The sequence below is a fragment of the Caretta caretta genome, chromosome 11 (genome assembly GCF_965140235.1).
Source record: "Caretta caretta isolate rCarCar2 chromosome 11, rCarCar1.hap1, whole genome shotgun sequence".
Lineage (NCBI taxonomy): Eukaryota > Metazoa > Chordata > Testudines > Cheloniidae > Caretta > Caretta caretta.
This window is the reverse complement of record NC_134216.1, coordinates 4,312,259-4,329,410: the sequence shown is the minus strand read 5'-3', so window position 1 is coordinate 4,329,410 and position 17,152 is coordinate 4,312,259. Positions and strand designations below refer to the sequence as shown.

The following is a 17,152-nucleotide window of genomic DNA, read 5'->3' as shown; positions in this document are numbered from 1 at the left end:
TGAGGGGACTCCAAGGGTAGGTCTGCAGTGCAAATGAAGGTGTGATTGTAGCACGGGTAGCCCTACCCCCTGCTTGCTTTAATCTAACAATGTAAACATGGTGGCATGGGCTTTGGCATGGGCTAGCAACCCAAGGACATGCCATCCGGGAGATGTCTATTAGCATGAGCAGGCATACACATGTGAGCTTCACTCTGTCGTGGGTCACAGTAGCAGTGTAGGCTTGGGGGCATGGGCTAGCAACCCAAGCACATGCCCAGATTCCCTGAAGGGCTTGTACTCTGGTTGCTAGCCTGTGATGACACCACATCTACACTGCAGGTCTTGTTACCCATGCTAGCCAGATGAGAGAGAGAATGGGTATGCCTACCCATGCTACAATCACACCTTTCACCTGAAGTGTAGACGTACTGGCTGTGTCATAATGCAAAGGAAAAGCTGGTTCTCTGAGTATATGTGCTTACCAGGTATGTAAAGAAAGGGTGTGTCAGTTGGGAAACCTGGATGCCTGTGAAGTAGCTGCTGGTGTAGGATTTGTATATGGCTGAGTGTTAGACAGACGTGATAATAGCTGTAATGTGAATGCTGCTCATCTCAGGGGATAAAGTTGGAGCAGTTGTCCCCAACTTCTTTCTTCTGGAGCCTTCTCTTATGGTGGATTGGCAGATAGACCGTGCACATCACGGCTCCATCTTTTTTTCCTATCCATTTTCTCTGTCTCTTTTTCTGCCTCTGTTTTTGGTCTCCCACTTTCCCCCTCATCTTTCCTTTTCCTTTCTGGTTTTCCTCCCTGGTTTTTCTCCCACTTTCCTCCCTTCCTCACCTTTCTGGTTTTGTGATTCTCCCTGCCTGCTCCCCACTCAGCAGGAGGATACATGCCACTTAACGTGGAGCCATGGGTGACTCCATGGGTGACCCAAAAAGCAGGAAAATTGGAAACAGTCTAACAGAGACATAGTGAAATCCAGCCTGTTTCTGTACAAATGCAAGAGACAAGTAAAAACACTGTATGAAACTGTAGCTGCACGTTGTCCCCCTGAAGTCTTTTTTGCACTGCTGCCTGTTTGAGAGGAAGTTTCTCCCCATAGAGGGTGAATGACATGGACAATTCCAGGCTGCAGGACAGGTAGGATTTCAGAACTCCAGGACTGCAGCATGAAAGAAGCAACATGAAAGTTAATGTCTCAGAGAGAAGGCTCTCATGAAGGATATACGCCACGATGGTCAGGAATGCAACATCGTGCTCTGGGTGTCACTAAACCTCCAACTGCCAGAAGCTGGGACAGGATGACGGGATGGATCACTCAGAATTGCCCTGTTTTGTTCATTCCCTCTGAAGCGTCGGGCACTGGCCGCTGTCAGAGACAGAAAGAAAAGGAGTACTTGTGGCACCTTAGAGACTAACCAATTTATTTGAGCATAAGCTTTCGTGGGCTACAGCTCGCTTCATCGGATGCATACTGTGGAAAGTGTAGAAGATCTTTTTATACACACAAAGCATGAAAAAATACCTCCCCCGACCCCACTCTCCTGCTGGTAATAGCTTATCTAAAGTGACCACTCTCCTTACAATGTGTATGATAATCAAGGTGGGCCATTTCCATCACAAATCCAGGGTTTAACAAGAACGTCTGAGGAGGGGAAGGGGGGTAGGAAAAAACAAGGGGAAATAGGTTACCTTGCAGAGACAGGATGCTGAACTAGATGGGCCATTGATCTGACCTGGTATGGCTGTTCTTAAGGCTTTGAGGTGAATAACTTCTTCTGCCTGGTCAGTCTTTTCTCTCTAGTTGATACTTAGTGAGTGCTTCCTCCTCTTAAATTACTTACGCTTTGAACTGCTTGAGTGGGGATAAAGTAATCCTCAGGTTTTAGCCAGATTGTCTGATAATATCTTCATTTATAGAGCACCTTTCATCTCAAGGGACTCCAAAGAATTTTGCAGTCTTAGGCCTTGTCTGTAGGAGAGAGTTGCACTAGTTTAACTTAAATCATTTTTAAACTGGTTAAAATTAGTGCAAACCGCATGTGGACATACTTATGTCAGTTTAAGAGTGGTTTATTTTAGTTCAGCTTAAACCAATTCCTAACTGACTTAAGATAAATTGAAATAAATCTGGTTGTAACTGAAATAAGAGTCTTCACACAGGGGTTTGCATTGGTTTAATGAAACCAGTTGTAAATCAGCCGTTTAGTTAAACTAGTGAAACACTGATGTAGACAAGCCCTTATACTATGGGATAAATCTGGAAACCCTTACTTGGGCAAACTTCCTGTTGATTTCGGTGGCAGGTTAGCCTGAATAAGGACCTTGGGCATCAGCCAGAACAGCCACCTCTAGGGTTGCACATGGCCATTGTTTAACAGCACTAGTTGGAGAAGAAGTGAAGAAGAATGTCTCTAGCCATTTGAAACTGTCAGGGGATGTAGGTAGGTGGAATGAAGTGCCAAAAGTCAAATAAAAAGGTTGATTACCTCCTTTCAGTAGTCAGTAGTGCTGATAATAGAGATGTAAATTAAGTTGTCAACTCATTTTATTTAAACATTTGTGGCATGGCTGAGGGGGAAGTGTGTTTCTGGGGAGAAGCAGATAAGAGATTAGTTTGAGGTCTGGTGCTCAGCCTGAATCAAAGGATATTTTAGTTTCCCAGCTAATCCAGCCCTATAAATCATACTAATGGTCATTGAAATTGGGGTCTGGAGTTGTTCCTGAGGAGAAGGTAGAAAGGAATTATAATAATGTTGCATTTTTAAAAGGCAGACTATGAGGAAATGCACAATGAGATTTGGGTGGGGACGGGGGAAAAAACCCTGGATTAAACCACTGTCTGGAAAGGTTTCAGAGTAGCAGCCGTGTTAGTCTGTATTCGCAAAAAGAAAAGGAGTGCTTGTGGCACCTTAAAAACTAACAAATTTATCTGAGCATAAGCTTTCGTGAGCTACAGCTCACTTCATCGGAAAGCTTATGCTCAAATAAATTTGTTAGTCTGTCTGGAAAGTTGACTGTGGAAAAGTGAGATGTTATTTTAAGACTAATAATACCAATGGCTGAAGTCCATTCCATTTGCATGCAATAATCATAACAACAATAGAAGCCAATATGGCTGAAAAGGGAAAATGAAGCAATCTGAAAGATGGATGATTAGACAGCTCTAAAATGCAAGGTGAGGTGTTGCTCTGACTTTTTAAAAAAAAAAAAACTTTACTCATAGTATTTTCCTCCTATTTTTCAATCTTCATGCTTCTTTGCAGATCTTTGAGTGGAAGGTCAGACCTTTGGCAGGGCTAGACAGCATCCTTTTCCAAATGCATGCAAAAATATTCTGTCATAGATTCTGAGGGTCAAATTCTGTCCTTAGGCACCTGCGTGCAGCAGCCCTTGACTTCAGTCGGAGTTTGTTTGTGTGTCTCAGGGCAGAATCCAGCCTCTAGAAGTTAGAGATGGAGAAGACCTATTTGGTCAGCTACCCCATCCCCAATGAATCAGTGCAGGAATGATTAATAGACTCATGGCATTTAAGGCCAGAAGGGACCATTAGACCACCTAATCTGACCTTCTGCATAACACAGGCCAGAGAATTTCACCCAGCTACCCCTGCAGTAAGCCCAGTGACTGGGTGTGACTAAAGCATCTCTTCCAGAAGGCATCCAGGCTTGATTTGAAGATATCAAGAGATGGAGAGTCCACCACTTCCCTTTGTAGCTTGTTCCAATGGTTCATCACCCTCACTGTTAAACATTTGTGCCTTCTTTCTCATTTAAATGTGTCTGGCTTTAGCTTCCAGCCATAGGTTTTTGTTCTGACCTTTTCTGCTAGATTAAAAAGCCCTTTAGCACCCGGTATTTTCTCCCCATAAAGGTACTGACACACACAATCAAGTCACTTCTTAGTCTTTTTGATAAGCTAAGCAGATTGAGCTCTTTAAGTCTCTCCCTGCAAGACATTTTCTCCAGCCTTCAAATAATTTTTTGCCTCCTCTCTGCACCTTCTTCTGGTTTTCAACATCCTTTTAAAAATGTGGACACCAGAACTGGAGGCAGTATTCCAGAATCAGTCTCAACAATGCACAACTCCCCTGTGTATACATCCAAGGATTGCATTGGCCATTTTTGCCACAACATCACATAGCGACTTGCTTGTCTACTATGACACCTAGATCGTTTTCAGAGTCACTCCTTTCCAGGGTACGGTCCCCCGTTCTGTAGGTATGGCTTCCATTCTTTGTTCATTAGTGACCTTGCCTTCTGTTTGAATGGGCCTAATTTACCAAGTGACTAGTGATGGAGTATCATCACATTCTCATAGTGAAGCCTGTTAGACTCTAGAGTAGTCAGTCTCTCCACAGAAGACTTTTCTAATATACAGCCTATATGGGCTGTCTGACTTTGCAGGGGTTACAATATGGATTTCACATATGAGCTTGCAGATTCCTAGTCTTGGGGTGATACTGGAAAACTGCACAAGTTTAAGAGTATGGCAGAGAAAGTGATTCACCTGTCAAAGCATGAGAAAACATGTAACTCCTGTTTACGGGAATTAGGGGTTATCTGTATGAGACTCTGATTCAGCAAGGCAGTTCACATGAGTAATCTCATTACCTTCAGTTGGATTACTCATGTGCATAAATACTTTGCCGAATTGGGCCCTTAATCCCTAGAAAGTTCACAAGGGAGAAGGAAAAATCAAGCCCCCTATTATGCAACTCTTCCCTTTGCACAAGGGAGCCTTCATCGGGGCCTTTCAAATCAGAGCTCTTCCTGTTATTGAGAAATACCTAAATTGTGTCTGAGCTGTCTGCTCTTCATAAAGGTCTGGCTGCAAACAGCTTCAGACTCCACATAGAATCATAGAAATGTAGGGCTGGAAGGGACCTTCAGAGGTCATCAAGTCCATCCCCTGCACTGAGATAGGACCAAGTAAACCTAGACCATCCCAGACAGGTGTTTGTCCAACCTGTTCTTAAAAGCCTCCAACGATGGGGATTCCACAACCTCCTTTGTAAGCCTATTCCAGAATTTACTACCCTTATAGTGAGAGAGTTTTTCCTAATATCTAACCTAAATCTCCCTTGCTACAGATTAAGCCCATTACTTCTTGTCCTACCTTCAGTGGACATGGAGAACAATTAATCACTGTTTTCTTTATAACAGCCCTTTGCATGTTTGAAGACTGTTATGAGGTCTCCCCTCAGTCTTCTCCCAAGACTAAACATTCCCAGCTTTTTAACCTTTCCTCACAGCCCAGGTTTTCTAAATCTTCTGTCATTTTTGTTGCTCTCCTCTGAACTCTGTCCAATTTATCCACATCTTTCCTAAGTGTGGTGCCCAGTGCCAAGTAGTGTGGGACAATTACCTCCCATGTGTTACATACGACACTCCTTGTAACGGGGTCAGCACCCACCTCTCGTGAGCGCCCCCTTTTCTCTGGCCGATAGTGCCTGCAAACACAGTTCTTTCTCGTGGGGGAAGGAGGCACCCACCTTTCGTGGATGGTCCCCTCTCTCAGTTAGGTGTGAGCCTGCTTTTCTTTTTTGGCCTTACATCAGGGTGGCACCCACCTCTCGCAAGCACCCTTCCCGGCCGCTGGTTCTCTCCGCTGGTCTTCGGCAGCTCAGCCCTCCAACTGAGCCGCATGCGCTGTCCCCCCCTTCTGGGGTATACAGGCCAAGTTCTTTCTCGGCATTGGTATAGGGCTGTAGCTCTAAGGCGTCTTCCCCAAAGCACTGCCTTCTTCAACCACCCAGCCGGGGCCCATCTCGGTACCCTCCGCGGGTGTCCTTTTCAGCAGCCCTCCCTGGGCTCAGTCTGCAACCAGACCAGCAGAGCCTATCTCAGTACCCTCGCCTGGTCTGGACAGGTCCTGGGCTCAGTCCCTTGGGCTCAGCCTGCCCGCACTGACCTTTTCATGGTCCTGCTGCTACTCTATCCAGCCACCCGGCACTTGGTCTCGGGCAGCCTTCCCTGGGCTCAGTTCTGCCTGGTGAGCTCTCTGCAGTGAGCTGCCCGTGGCCTGCTGTTCGTCTAGCCAGCCGGCACCCAGTCCTCCCTTGTCACGCTCCACATAGCAACTGACCTCTCTGCTCTGCCGCTCGTCTTATATAGGGTTCTTCTGGCCCCGGATTGGCCGCCCCTCTGCAGCCACTCTAGACTGGAGGACTTCTCTCTGCTCTCTTCTGGGGTAGGGTGATGCAGGGCCACGAGGCCTCCCACAGGGGGCCTCCGGACCTAGTCCTCCCTGCCGCACTCCTATTAATACATCCAGAATGGTATTAGCATTTTTCACAACTGCATCATATTCTTGACTCGTATTCAATTTATGATCTACTGTGAGCCCCAGCTGCTTTTCAGCCGTACTACCACCCACACGGTTATTCCCCGTTTTCTGGTGGTGCATTTGATTTTTCATTCCTAAGAGCAGTACTCTGCACTTGTCTTTATTGAATTTCTTCTTGTTGATTTCAGACTAGTTCTCCAATTTTCCAAGGTCATTTTGAATTCTAATCCTGGCCTCCAAAGTGCCTAAACCCCTCCCAGCTTGGTGTCATCTACAAATTTTATCAGCGCACGTTGTCCAGGTTATTAATGAAAATACTGAGTAATACCAGACCCAGGCCTGACTCCTGCAGAGCTCTACTAGATCTGCCCTCCCAGTATGACCGTGAACTATTGATCACTCTTTGAGTGAGGTCTTTCAACGAGTTGTGCACCCACCTTGTAGTAAATTTCACCTAGACCACACTTTCCTAGTTTGCTTATGAGAATGTCACGTGGGACTATATCAACAGCTTTATTAACATCAAGATGGATCACATCTACTGCTTCTCCCCGTCCCCTAGGCCAGTAACCCTGTCACAAAGGATTTGTTCTTAACAAATCCAGGCTGGCTATTCCTTATATTCCTGTTGTCCTCTAGGTGCTTACAAATTGTTTAATCATTTGTTCCAGTATCTTTCCAGATATCAGAGTTAGGCTGATTGGTCTATAATTTCCCTGGTCCTCTTTGTTTCCCTTTTTAAAGACAGGTACTATGGTTTGCCATTCTTGTCCTCTGGGACCTCACCTGTCCTCCATGAGTTCTCAAAGATAACTGCTAATGGTTCCAGTATTGCTTCAGGTAGTTCCTTAAGTATCCTATGATGAATTTCATCAGGCCCTGCCAACTTGAATGCATCTAACTTATCTAAATATTCTTTAATCTATTCTTTCCCTATTTCCCTATATTAATTGTGTTGAGCATCTGGGTCCCATTAACTTTTTGAATGAACACTGAAGCAAAATAGGCAGTAAACACCTCAGTCCTCTTGATGTCATCAGTTATTCGCTCCTGCTAAGTAGGAGCCCTCTACTTTCCTTCATCTTTCTCTTGCTCCTAATATATTTAAAGAACCTCTTCTTATTGCTTTTTGTGCCTTAGCCTTTCTGATTTTGTCCCTTATGTGCCTGTGCTGTTGTTTCGTACTCCTCTTTAGTAATTTATCTGAGTTTTCCCTTTTTGTACAATTCCTTTTTGATTTTCAGGCCATTAAAAATGCAGCCATGTTGGCCTTTTACTATTCTTTCAGTCTTTCCTTCGCTTCAGACTAGTTTGTAGTTGTGTCTTTAATTTTGTCTCCTTGAGAAACTGCGAGCTATTCTTAACTACTTTATCCAGGGGTTCTCAAACTGGGCGTCAGGACCCCTCAGGGGGTCGTGAGCTTATTACATGGGGGGTCGTGAACTGTCAGCCTCCTCCCCAATCTCACTTTGCCTCCAGCATTTATAATGGTGTCAAATATGTTAAAAAATGTTTTTCATTTATAAAGGTGGTCACACTCAGAGGCTTGCTATGTGAAAGGGGTCACCAGTACAAAAGTTTGAGAACCCCTGACTTTATCCATTAGATTTTCTTCCCATGGGACCTTACTTACCATTTCTCTGAGTTTATTAAAGTCTGCTTTCTTGAGATGCATTGTCCTTATTCTGCTGCTCTCCTTCCTTCGCTTGGAATCATGAAAGCAGTCACTTCATGATCCCTTTCACCCAAATTGCCTTCCACTTTCAGATACACATTGGTCAGAATCAAGTGTAAAATGGCTGTCCTCCTGGTTACTTCCTCCACTTTCTGAAACAAAAAGTTATTTTAAATTTGGGGTCAAGGGTCAAATGGGGAAGTTGCAGTCCAGTTATATTAAGCTGGGCTGTGGCAACAGTCTTAAAAGTAATTAGTTTCTTTTGGTCTGGGGAGATTGCAGCTTCTTTAAGGCTTTTCAGAACAGTGTCAAGAAAGCGCAGGATATGCTTCAACACTGAGGTAGAAATCTTTTATGGTGTCACGGCCAGGGAGCTCAGCGGGGATTTAGGGCCAATTCAGCAAAGCATTTAAGCACATGCTTAAAAAGAAGCACATGCTTAAGTGCTTTGCTGAACTGGAGCCTTTGAGAGTTCACAGCATCAGGACTTGGCTTTTCGGTCGCCCTTCACATCTTCAGAGCACTCCTCGCAGTGTACTGTAAGAGAGGGAAGTGGCACTCAACTCATTTTACAGGTGGGGAAACTGGGGCAGAGTAGCTTGCCCGCAGCCCCATACAATGTGGCAGAGCTAGGAATGAAACCTGGGAGTTGCTGCTTCTCAGCTGTGAGCTCAATGCACTAGATCGTGCAGCCTTTACCAGGGATTTAGATTTGCAGTCAAAGGATCACTTGAGGGTTAAGATCTTACCTCTGCAGTTATGTGCTAGGGTGGAAATTCAGCAGACAGGTTAGAAGAGAAGGGACAATGAAGAAGAAAAAGAGCAACTACAGTGGTAATTTTTTTAAATGAGGGGATATGAGAATAATTTGCTGGATGCTCCAGGGATTTGAATGGGGTTCTTACTTTGTCGTTCTCTGTCCAGAGGTAATGTTGTGGATAATGAGGTACTGCAAGCAGGATTGTCAGGTTTGCAGTTGGATATAAAAGGGTTAGATCAGAAGTTCCCAAATGGTGGTCTGTGGACCACTGTTGGTCCATGGAGAGCTGGATGGTCACATGATACTGGCTTATCTTCCATATGTCCACCTGTAAATCCTATTAAAAGGAAGCGAACGATACTTAAATCCTTCCCTAATGTTGTTTTTCCATGTAAGCAATTGTTGTAGTTGCCATAGGGATACTATGTGCCCATGAATGGGAGAAGTGTCCACAAGACAATTTCTGAATTACTTTGGGTTAAACGGCTCAAATAGCAATCGAGGCAACACATGCTAAGTTGCCAGTTTTGTTTTCTTTACTTCACTGAAGGTGTATATTGGGATGATCAAGCAACTGTTCTTTCAGATCCATTTCCTGGCTGGTGTGGTGTTGCACCTTTCATCCTAGCGATTAATCTAGACCTGGATCTAGCATATGCGATGTAGTCCATGCGCAGAGCCTCTTCAGATTCATAAGGTGGCATCGGTTATGCATCGGTTCCTTCTTTGGTATGGGGAGAGCACGTATCTGATCCCGAAAAAGAGATCCAATAACTGGAGAGGGAAGATGAGGGCCTGGGATGACCTCCCCTCTCCATCGTCTTTGTTCCAAAAGCTCATTATTTTATATTGAACTGCTAGCACCCACACTGCCGTTGCTGAACAGTGATTGTCAAGTCCGTGAGCTTTGAAGGATTTTAAACTGTTTCCTGTGGAATGCTACAGCCAAAGGAGAGCACTGGGCACCCTTTGGATCACCCCCGTGCCAGCAGCCCGGGACAAGAAGAGGAACTTGCTAAGCAACAACCAGCCAGAACATACAGTTCTCCTGCTTAATCATTTACTCCCTGCTTGCATAGATAGGCTGAAAAGAGTGGACAGTAGAAATTGTGTGTTTTTATGCAGTGCCTTTCAGACAAAAGGATCTCAAAGCACTTACAAATTATGGGTTGTTCACCAGTTCTCACACGGGCAGCTTTTAAACACCTTTTGACTTAAATGGGAGTTTTATGGATGCCAAGACTGCAACATCAGGCTGTGTGAGTGAGTTTACACATGTAATGAATGATTGTTTAATGAGTTCTATCAACTAAATCACACAAGGACTCTGCAATCCTAGAGAACATTATGGAACCTGCCCCAAGGAGCTCACAAACTAAACTAGACAAACAGTACAGTTCAGATACATCAATGGTGGATTAAAACCCTTCTCTGAAATCAGTGCAGGTTATGTATAATAGGGTTTCTTCTGTGGATCATCATGGGACAAGTGTGCTTTTAAGGAGCGATTTGAATGAAGAGAGAGTGGCTGTGTGGGGCACAAGAAAGGGGAGGGCGTTCCAGGGAGTGCATGGAAGACTTGAATGGGAGAAGGATACAGGAGGGACATTTCAGAGTCCAGCTTGGGGGAACAGGTGGAAGTGAGAGCTGAGCTGTGGAGGGCAGTCAGAGCATTGCCCAACCTTGATGGTCAGAATGAGGATCTTGAGTTTGATGGGGAGGACAAGAGGAGTCAAAAAGAGGAGTAACATTGTGTGGGTGGTGGGCAAGGAAGACAGATTTACCAACTGCATTTTGTATAGGCCACACAGGAGGAGGGCGCAGTGGTCAAGGCCAGAGTTTGTCAAGGTATGGGTCAGGGGTTTTGCAATGGAAACAGAGAGGAGATGGTGGATTGTAGAGGAAAATGTGACAGTGTCTGGTAAGAGCCAGAATGTGGAAGCAGAGGAGTAGGGATACTTGAATCTGGAGCCTGCATGGTAGGGAAGATAGTGGGAAGGGAGGAAACAGGAAACTCATTTTTTGCCATATTAAATTTGAGAGGGCAGCAAGACATCCAGGGGGAGATGGTGGAGACTGGACAGAGGGGGTCCAAGATAGATAACACAATGAGGGGCACTAGATTTGAGTTAGTGGCAGAAAAATGGTAGCCAAAACCACAGGAGTTTGGGGCTGATCCAAAAGAGAATATAAAGGGAAAAGGGGAGGCTCGGAGAATGGAGTCCTGAGGGATCTAGCTGGACCATTTTTGATAGGAGCCCAAGGAGACTCTGAGGCAGCAGTCTGACAGGTACGTAGAGAATCAAGAGAGGACAGAACTGTCGAAGCCAAGACAGGAGATTGCATGGAACAGGAGGTGGTGACTATGTGAAAATCAGCACCCAGAAGAGGATGAGAGATGAAATTACAGCAGTAGCCTCAGGTGGCACATGGCACCATCACACAGCAACACTGCACAATACTTTAGGACAGGAAGGGAGAATACTGTATCCAATTAAAACTGCCAAGAAATTTTAGGTAGGGAAAATAAAATTGAACACACTGGAATGTGTCCAAGGCACTGGGGTTAATTAACTATCTGAGAGTTAACCAACCCTTTCTGAGCCACTAACTCACTGTGTGACAGTAGGAGAACCCAGTAGAGTTCCTAGCGCCTCACTCACCCTAGCTGGAGAAACTGAACAAGAGTAGGAGCCCCAGTGGAAAAGTTTGAGTGGCTAATCAATAAAAACATGTAGAGAGAGGGGCAAGTCTCTCTCCTTTTGCATTTCCAGAATCTGGCCCCAAGGGAAGGGGGCCTTATCACATTTCCTACAGCAAATGAGAGACTGTGGTCCAGGTGACACCAGTTCTTCCCTGCTAGGAAGCCTCTGGGCTGCTTTCTGAATGAACAGAACTAAAAAGGCAAAGGCGACACTTCCATTGACTTCAGTGGGCATTGGAGTTCACGCAGATCCTCTCTCTCTCCTCTTCCAATTCTCTCCTTTCCTCACAACTCCCCCCAACTTCCCCTCACTCTCACAGCCACCCCATTCACCTTGCCCTCCTCCTTGCTGGTTCTGTTCTTCTCTCTACGGCCTTTCCCACTATCCACATCAATCCCCCCGTGTTTCTTTGGAGGGAGTAGTTGTGGGGTGATAGTAAATGCTGAGCTGTAACCCGTTCAGGGAGATATAACAAATCCTGCTTGCTTCTGCAGCTGAACTGTAAGAAAGTGCTTCCAGAGAAGACCAGGTGACATATAAAAGGTGACATGCATCAACCCAAAGCCCTGTGTTTGTGAGCAATGTCAGTGAGCAAACAAGCCGGGGATTTTGTGTGGGTGTGTGTGTGGGTGGAGAGATCACATGGGAACTTTTGTTCTTTGAAGCGCCTGTTTCAAGGAAATCGGAACACTGATATGACTGCTGCTGCCAACCTCTTTCTCGGCTATCTGAATTCCACGTGAGCAAAATCTTTCTCTGGAGCCACTGCACAGGAACCTTTGCCCAAGTTGCTCCTGAAAATGCTAAGATGACTTCAGAAGAGTCACAGGGGACAGCTGGACGGGTGGGTGTGATGTTTATGTGCTCCCTCCCCACCCTTTTCCGTGTAATCTTTCTGCAGCCATCCCTATGGCTTTCATTCAAAAACAGTGTCAAAAAGACAGCTTTGCTTTAATGAATACTGGCTTTTTTGGTGTTTTGCTCCACCTTGATTTCATATTTATAATGACTCTCTTGTGTTTTTGTGGGTGGGAGTGTGGTCTAGTGATTAGAGCAGGGAATGAGGATTCAGGACTCCTGGGTTCTCTTCCTCTGTCACTGATTTGCTCTTTGTCCTGGGGCAATATGCTTAACCGCTTTGTGCCTTAGTTTACTGATGTGCAACATGGGGACAATACCTCTCTCTCAGGGATGTTGTGAGGCCTAGTTAATTAATTGTAAAATGTTTTGATGTCCTCAGATGAAATTTGCTGTAGCAAGCAGAGTGCCATTATTCAAGAGAGAAAATAATGTATACTTTTGGGCCTCTAAGGCCCTGATCCTCCAGTGAGTTCACTGTAAGCAGCTCCCTGTGCAAGTGCAGAACCCCACTGAAGTCAAAGGGTCTCTGGGTGAGTGCTGGGGTCCATGTGAGTGGAGTTCATTGCAGGACTGGGGCCTACATCAGCACTTAGGCATTCTGTAAACATGTGAGATAGACAAAGTCGTTGAATTTGTCACAGTGCATGTGAGCTGTTGCTAAAGAAAAACAAATAGACACAGAATGGTGCTCAAAGGAAGGACAGGAACACATTGCATGCTGCCCATGCAGCTCGTGGTTCAGGTTGGAGCTGTTGCCCTAAAGGAATGCTATTAGCAGAAGTCCAACCTGCAATTCAGATGTGTTCGGGAGCTGATACAATTCATCCTCGTTGTCATAATAATAACGGTTTTTGTTATAGTGAGACTGATTCTGAGGGCCTCAATGTTATATAGGTATTCTACCTGAGCCCCCTAGAGAGCACGAATTGGCCTCCCAAAGACAGAAGCAATGGAAATTGGTGCCCGCTTTTGGAAATTTTGGTCAGACTGTGTAATGCATTACAGACATTAGCTGATGTACTTTTTAAATGGGCTTTAATTGCAGCCAAATCTTAACCTTAACCTTATTGAAGCTAATGGGAAGTTTCTACAGAGAAAGTTGAGAGAACTCATTTTCTTGGCGCTCCCGGAGGTATTCCATGGACTCCCCATCAATGCATATTAGGTAGCACTTCTGCTATCTGCTTTGACTTCTACAACAAGTGACCCTGCCCTGTGTGAAACACTCTCCCTTTTGGTCCAAAAGAGAACAGGAGATGTTTTCCACATGCCATATGAAAAATGAAGAACTATAAAACATAATAGTTTTGAATATTAGCACTGCTTTTTTAGTAGATATATTTAGTGTACATTGAAATTGGTTGGCAGAAGGGTATATGACAGATGGGTTAGAGATGTATCACAAAGGCAAACCAGTGCTTGCCCCACCCAATACCTCAGGATCAATGGGTGGCATACTTGGTTCCTGGATAGATTCATAGTGGTTTTCAAAATGAATCGCTTCTCTCAGGCAACATTAAAAAAAACATTTGGCTGTAAAAAGTCACTGTTTATCTCAGTCTTCTGTGTGCTCTTCCAGCCTTGAGTCCTTTTTCTCTCTTAGCTTTTGCTGCTGCATACCGATTCCTGCACTAGGGATGCTTGCTTTCTCTTTGAAATGGATTCTGTCAAATGTAATCCTCATCCAGGCCAGTCTGCCCCACGCACATACACACACACAGCTTGAACACATTACAAGTATTAAAGGACTCGCATTGCTTTCCAAGCATGGGCCGTCTTCTCTGCTTCCTCATTTAGCTCTTATTTCTTCGCTCATTGTAGAGCGGAAGTCCTTGTAGCTGATTTTAATGCAGCGCAGCAGCTGGAAACAAGGAAAGTCAGCTCGATATGTCCAGCCAGCTCTTCGGAGGCCACCAGCAAATACTCCATGGACCATTGGGGTCTACCAAATATAGTTTTAGAACCACTGATCTAGGGAATGGAAAAAAACAGGCTGGCCACTTTGTCGCCTCCCCTACTGAGGAACAACCTATGCAAAGAAATATGTCCCACATGGTGCTCTGAAAGAATCAAGATCTGAACTTTGATGATGGTGATCCTTCCTCCCCCCCATTACCCAGCTGCAGGTCCCCACCTCATAAGAGCTTTATTCTAACGTCTGTCAGCTGCATTGTCATGCCACAGCCCACTTACAAGACTTTGACAAGAAGAACTGGAACCGGACATGGAGCCGTACAGAGTCTGCAGCCCTGCCCTAAGAAAAATTGCTACAGCTTGCACGTAGCCCTTGCAATCAGCCCCAGGTAGGGCATGTTCTAGGAGGCCAGTCCAAAGGTGATGAAAGCAAGGATCACAATGGACAGATCTGCGTCAGAAAGGAAGGGATGCAGTCTCTACCAGCTGGAGATTTCTGGCTCCTGCTGTAGTTTAACTCTTACGATCACATTGTTTCCAAAAAGAAAAGGAGTACTTGTGGCACCTTAGAGACTAACCAATTTATTTGAGCATGAGCTTTCGTGAGCTACAGCTCACTTCATCAGATGCCACAAGTACTCCTTTTCTTTTTGCGAATACAGACTAACACGATTGTTTCCAAAACCATTCTCTCCCATCTCCAGCGTCTGTGCTCACATCCAATGTTTTCTTTGGTTTTATATTTGTTAGCTTTGGGGGGAAAATGGTATGAAAATATCAGAAGCAGATTTTGTGAATGAACTAGCTGACGAGATGTTTACCATCTGGCCTTGTTTTACTAGAACAATGCTTACTTGGGCAAATTTATATATATATATATATATATATATATATATATTTCAGTGAGAAGCAGGAAGCAACAGGAGTTGATCAGGAAAGGACTGGCTGCCCCTGCAGATTTACTTGCTTTCCATTAGCTCGTGCTCATGGGTTTTTTCTGAACGAAGCCGTGGAGAAGCTTGAGTGAAAAAATAGCACCATTTCATTTTCTCTGTTGGTCGTAAATCCTGACCTTATTGGCAGGCACACCACTCATTCGCAACTGTAATTTACCAGCATCTAAAGTTGAGTATGTCTAGGAAATGGGTAAAACTTGGTCGTGTTTTTGAGTTCTGCTTTATAACACTAAAAGGCTAAAATCCTCAAATGACTTTCAGAAAGCTGGGGCTTGGCACAATATTTGTTTTTTAATTCTATTCATTTTAAAGGCAATTTAATTTGCCATCGTCCCCCCACACCATCATCTGTTTCTGATTAAATTGGAGACTGTGATATGTAAACAATTAAGATTCTTATTGGAAAGTAATCCTTGCCCAGCTCCTAGGATGACACGGAGAGCCTTAAGTATTTTCTCTCTGTCTTGAGAGCACACTTATGTCCTGACGTAACATCATGTTGTAGAAATACGTAAATGTTTTACAAGCTTAGTCTCCTAGGAAGCAGGACAGAACCATAAAATTAGGACTGTTTTGTGAACTGTGGTATAGCCCATGCATCTATATTCCATGACACACAGTTCTATACATGTTGAAAGATACTGTACGCATGTCTCTTTTGAGAGATGAATAAGGCCTAGCTTTTGTCACAGTGGTAGCTAATATGAGCTCCAGGCTCCTAAAGAATGGAGAAAAATCTACCAAATATTAGACTGTTGTAATGACTGGCTCATGTGTGTGCATTCCACTACTGTCAACTGAACTGCTCCTCTGTGTCTCCTCGGCACTGTACTGCCAACAGCTAGTCAAGGTTCTCTTTTAGCAGTGAGAGTTGTCAGGGCTTGTGCTTTTGAAGCAAGCTGGAGAACCCATTGCTACCGCATAATGCCTGTGGTTTGCAGCAGAGTGACAACCATGACCTAGGTGGCAATAGATTGATCGCAATGTTACACATTCTATTGTAGGAGAAACAAAAGGTGTGCAGAGTTTTGGAGTAAGCCCAACTGTAACCTTGAGTTTTCCTGTTGCTTGAGTCTGATGATGCTAAATTATATTTTAGGTCTTGAAGCTGAAAACAGTGGCATGTTTAGCCCAGATCACCTGCACTTGTGCTGGAGTCGAGAGAAGTAGCCAAATGTAGCATATTTGGTTGAAGTTGGACCTGTCAAGAAGTATCATTGAAATGGCAGGTTCTACCAAAAAATTAGGGCCAAAATAAAACAGTGCCGGCTATTTCAGAGAACAGTCTTGAACGTTTACTTTAACACATATGGAGTAAGTATTCCTGTAGATACACTGGGTGATGATAGATAGAACCAAAGTATCGTTACTAATCGCTTCAGTTTTAAACTTTGAAGCTAAAATATAATTGGCACCGTAAACCCAACTGGACTTCTGATGGGAAAAGTACATGCCTAAGTAAGTAATTTAGAAGGGCAAATAAAACCAGAAAGAATATCTCAAAAATGATTTCCCCCTCTGCTCTAAACTATCTTTTAGAGAGGTAATTACACGCTAATGAAAGGAGCCATCCTTACTTTCCAGATTAAAGGGCTAATGTGATTTTAAATTTTGCGTTAAACATTTGTGGCTTGGTAATGTGCTAGCCTTGAAACAATCAAGGAAGGAATTGTGTGAATGATTGGAATTTTTCTTTTCCTTCCTTCTGTCTTACGCAGAAAATGGTGATGATGAGCCTGAAGAAGTCCTTACGGGGAATTATGTGGATGGCACCCCCGGTGTGGTGAGTGGAGGTGGCGGGAGAAAGCCCATGAAGCCTGGCATGAAGGAGCTTGCTGTTATGCGAGAGAAAGTGAATGAACAGCAGAGACAGATGGGCAAAATCGTCAAGCACCACCACAACCATGAAGAGTTGAAGAAATTACGGCCATCGTCCATGAGGGTCAGTTGGCAAAACCTGTGTGTTTATGCGGGGGGGGCTGGGAGAGAATCATCATTATCCTAGTT

The 17,152-nt window shown here is 44.5% G+C and overlaps 1 protein-coding gene across 1 annotated transcript in view; it reads left to right on the top strand.

Annotated features, from left to right (window-relative positions):
* Positions 1–17,152, top strand: part of IGFBP2 (insulin like growth factor binding protein 2) — a 110,484-nt gene that overhangs the window by 76,561 nt on the left and 16,771 nt on the right. Inside the window, exon 2 of the mRNA XM_048869603.2 lies at positions 16,864–17,087. Within this exon, the coding sequence (XP_048725560.1) occupies positions 16,864–17,087 (224 nt within the window). The remainder of the gene's footprint in view (positions 1–16,863; positions 17,088–17,152) is intronic.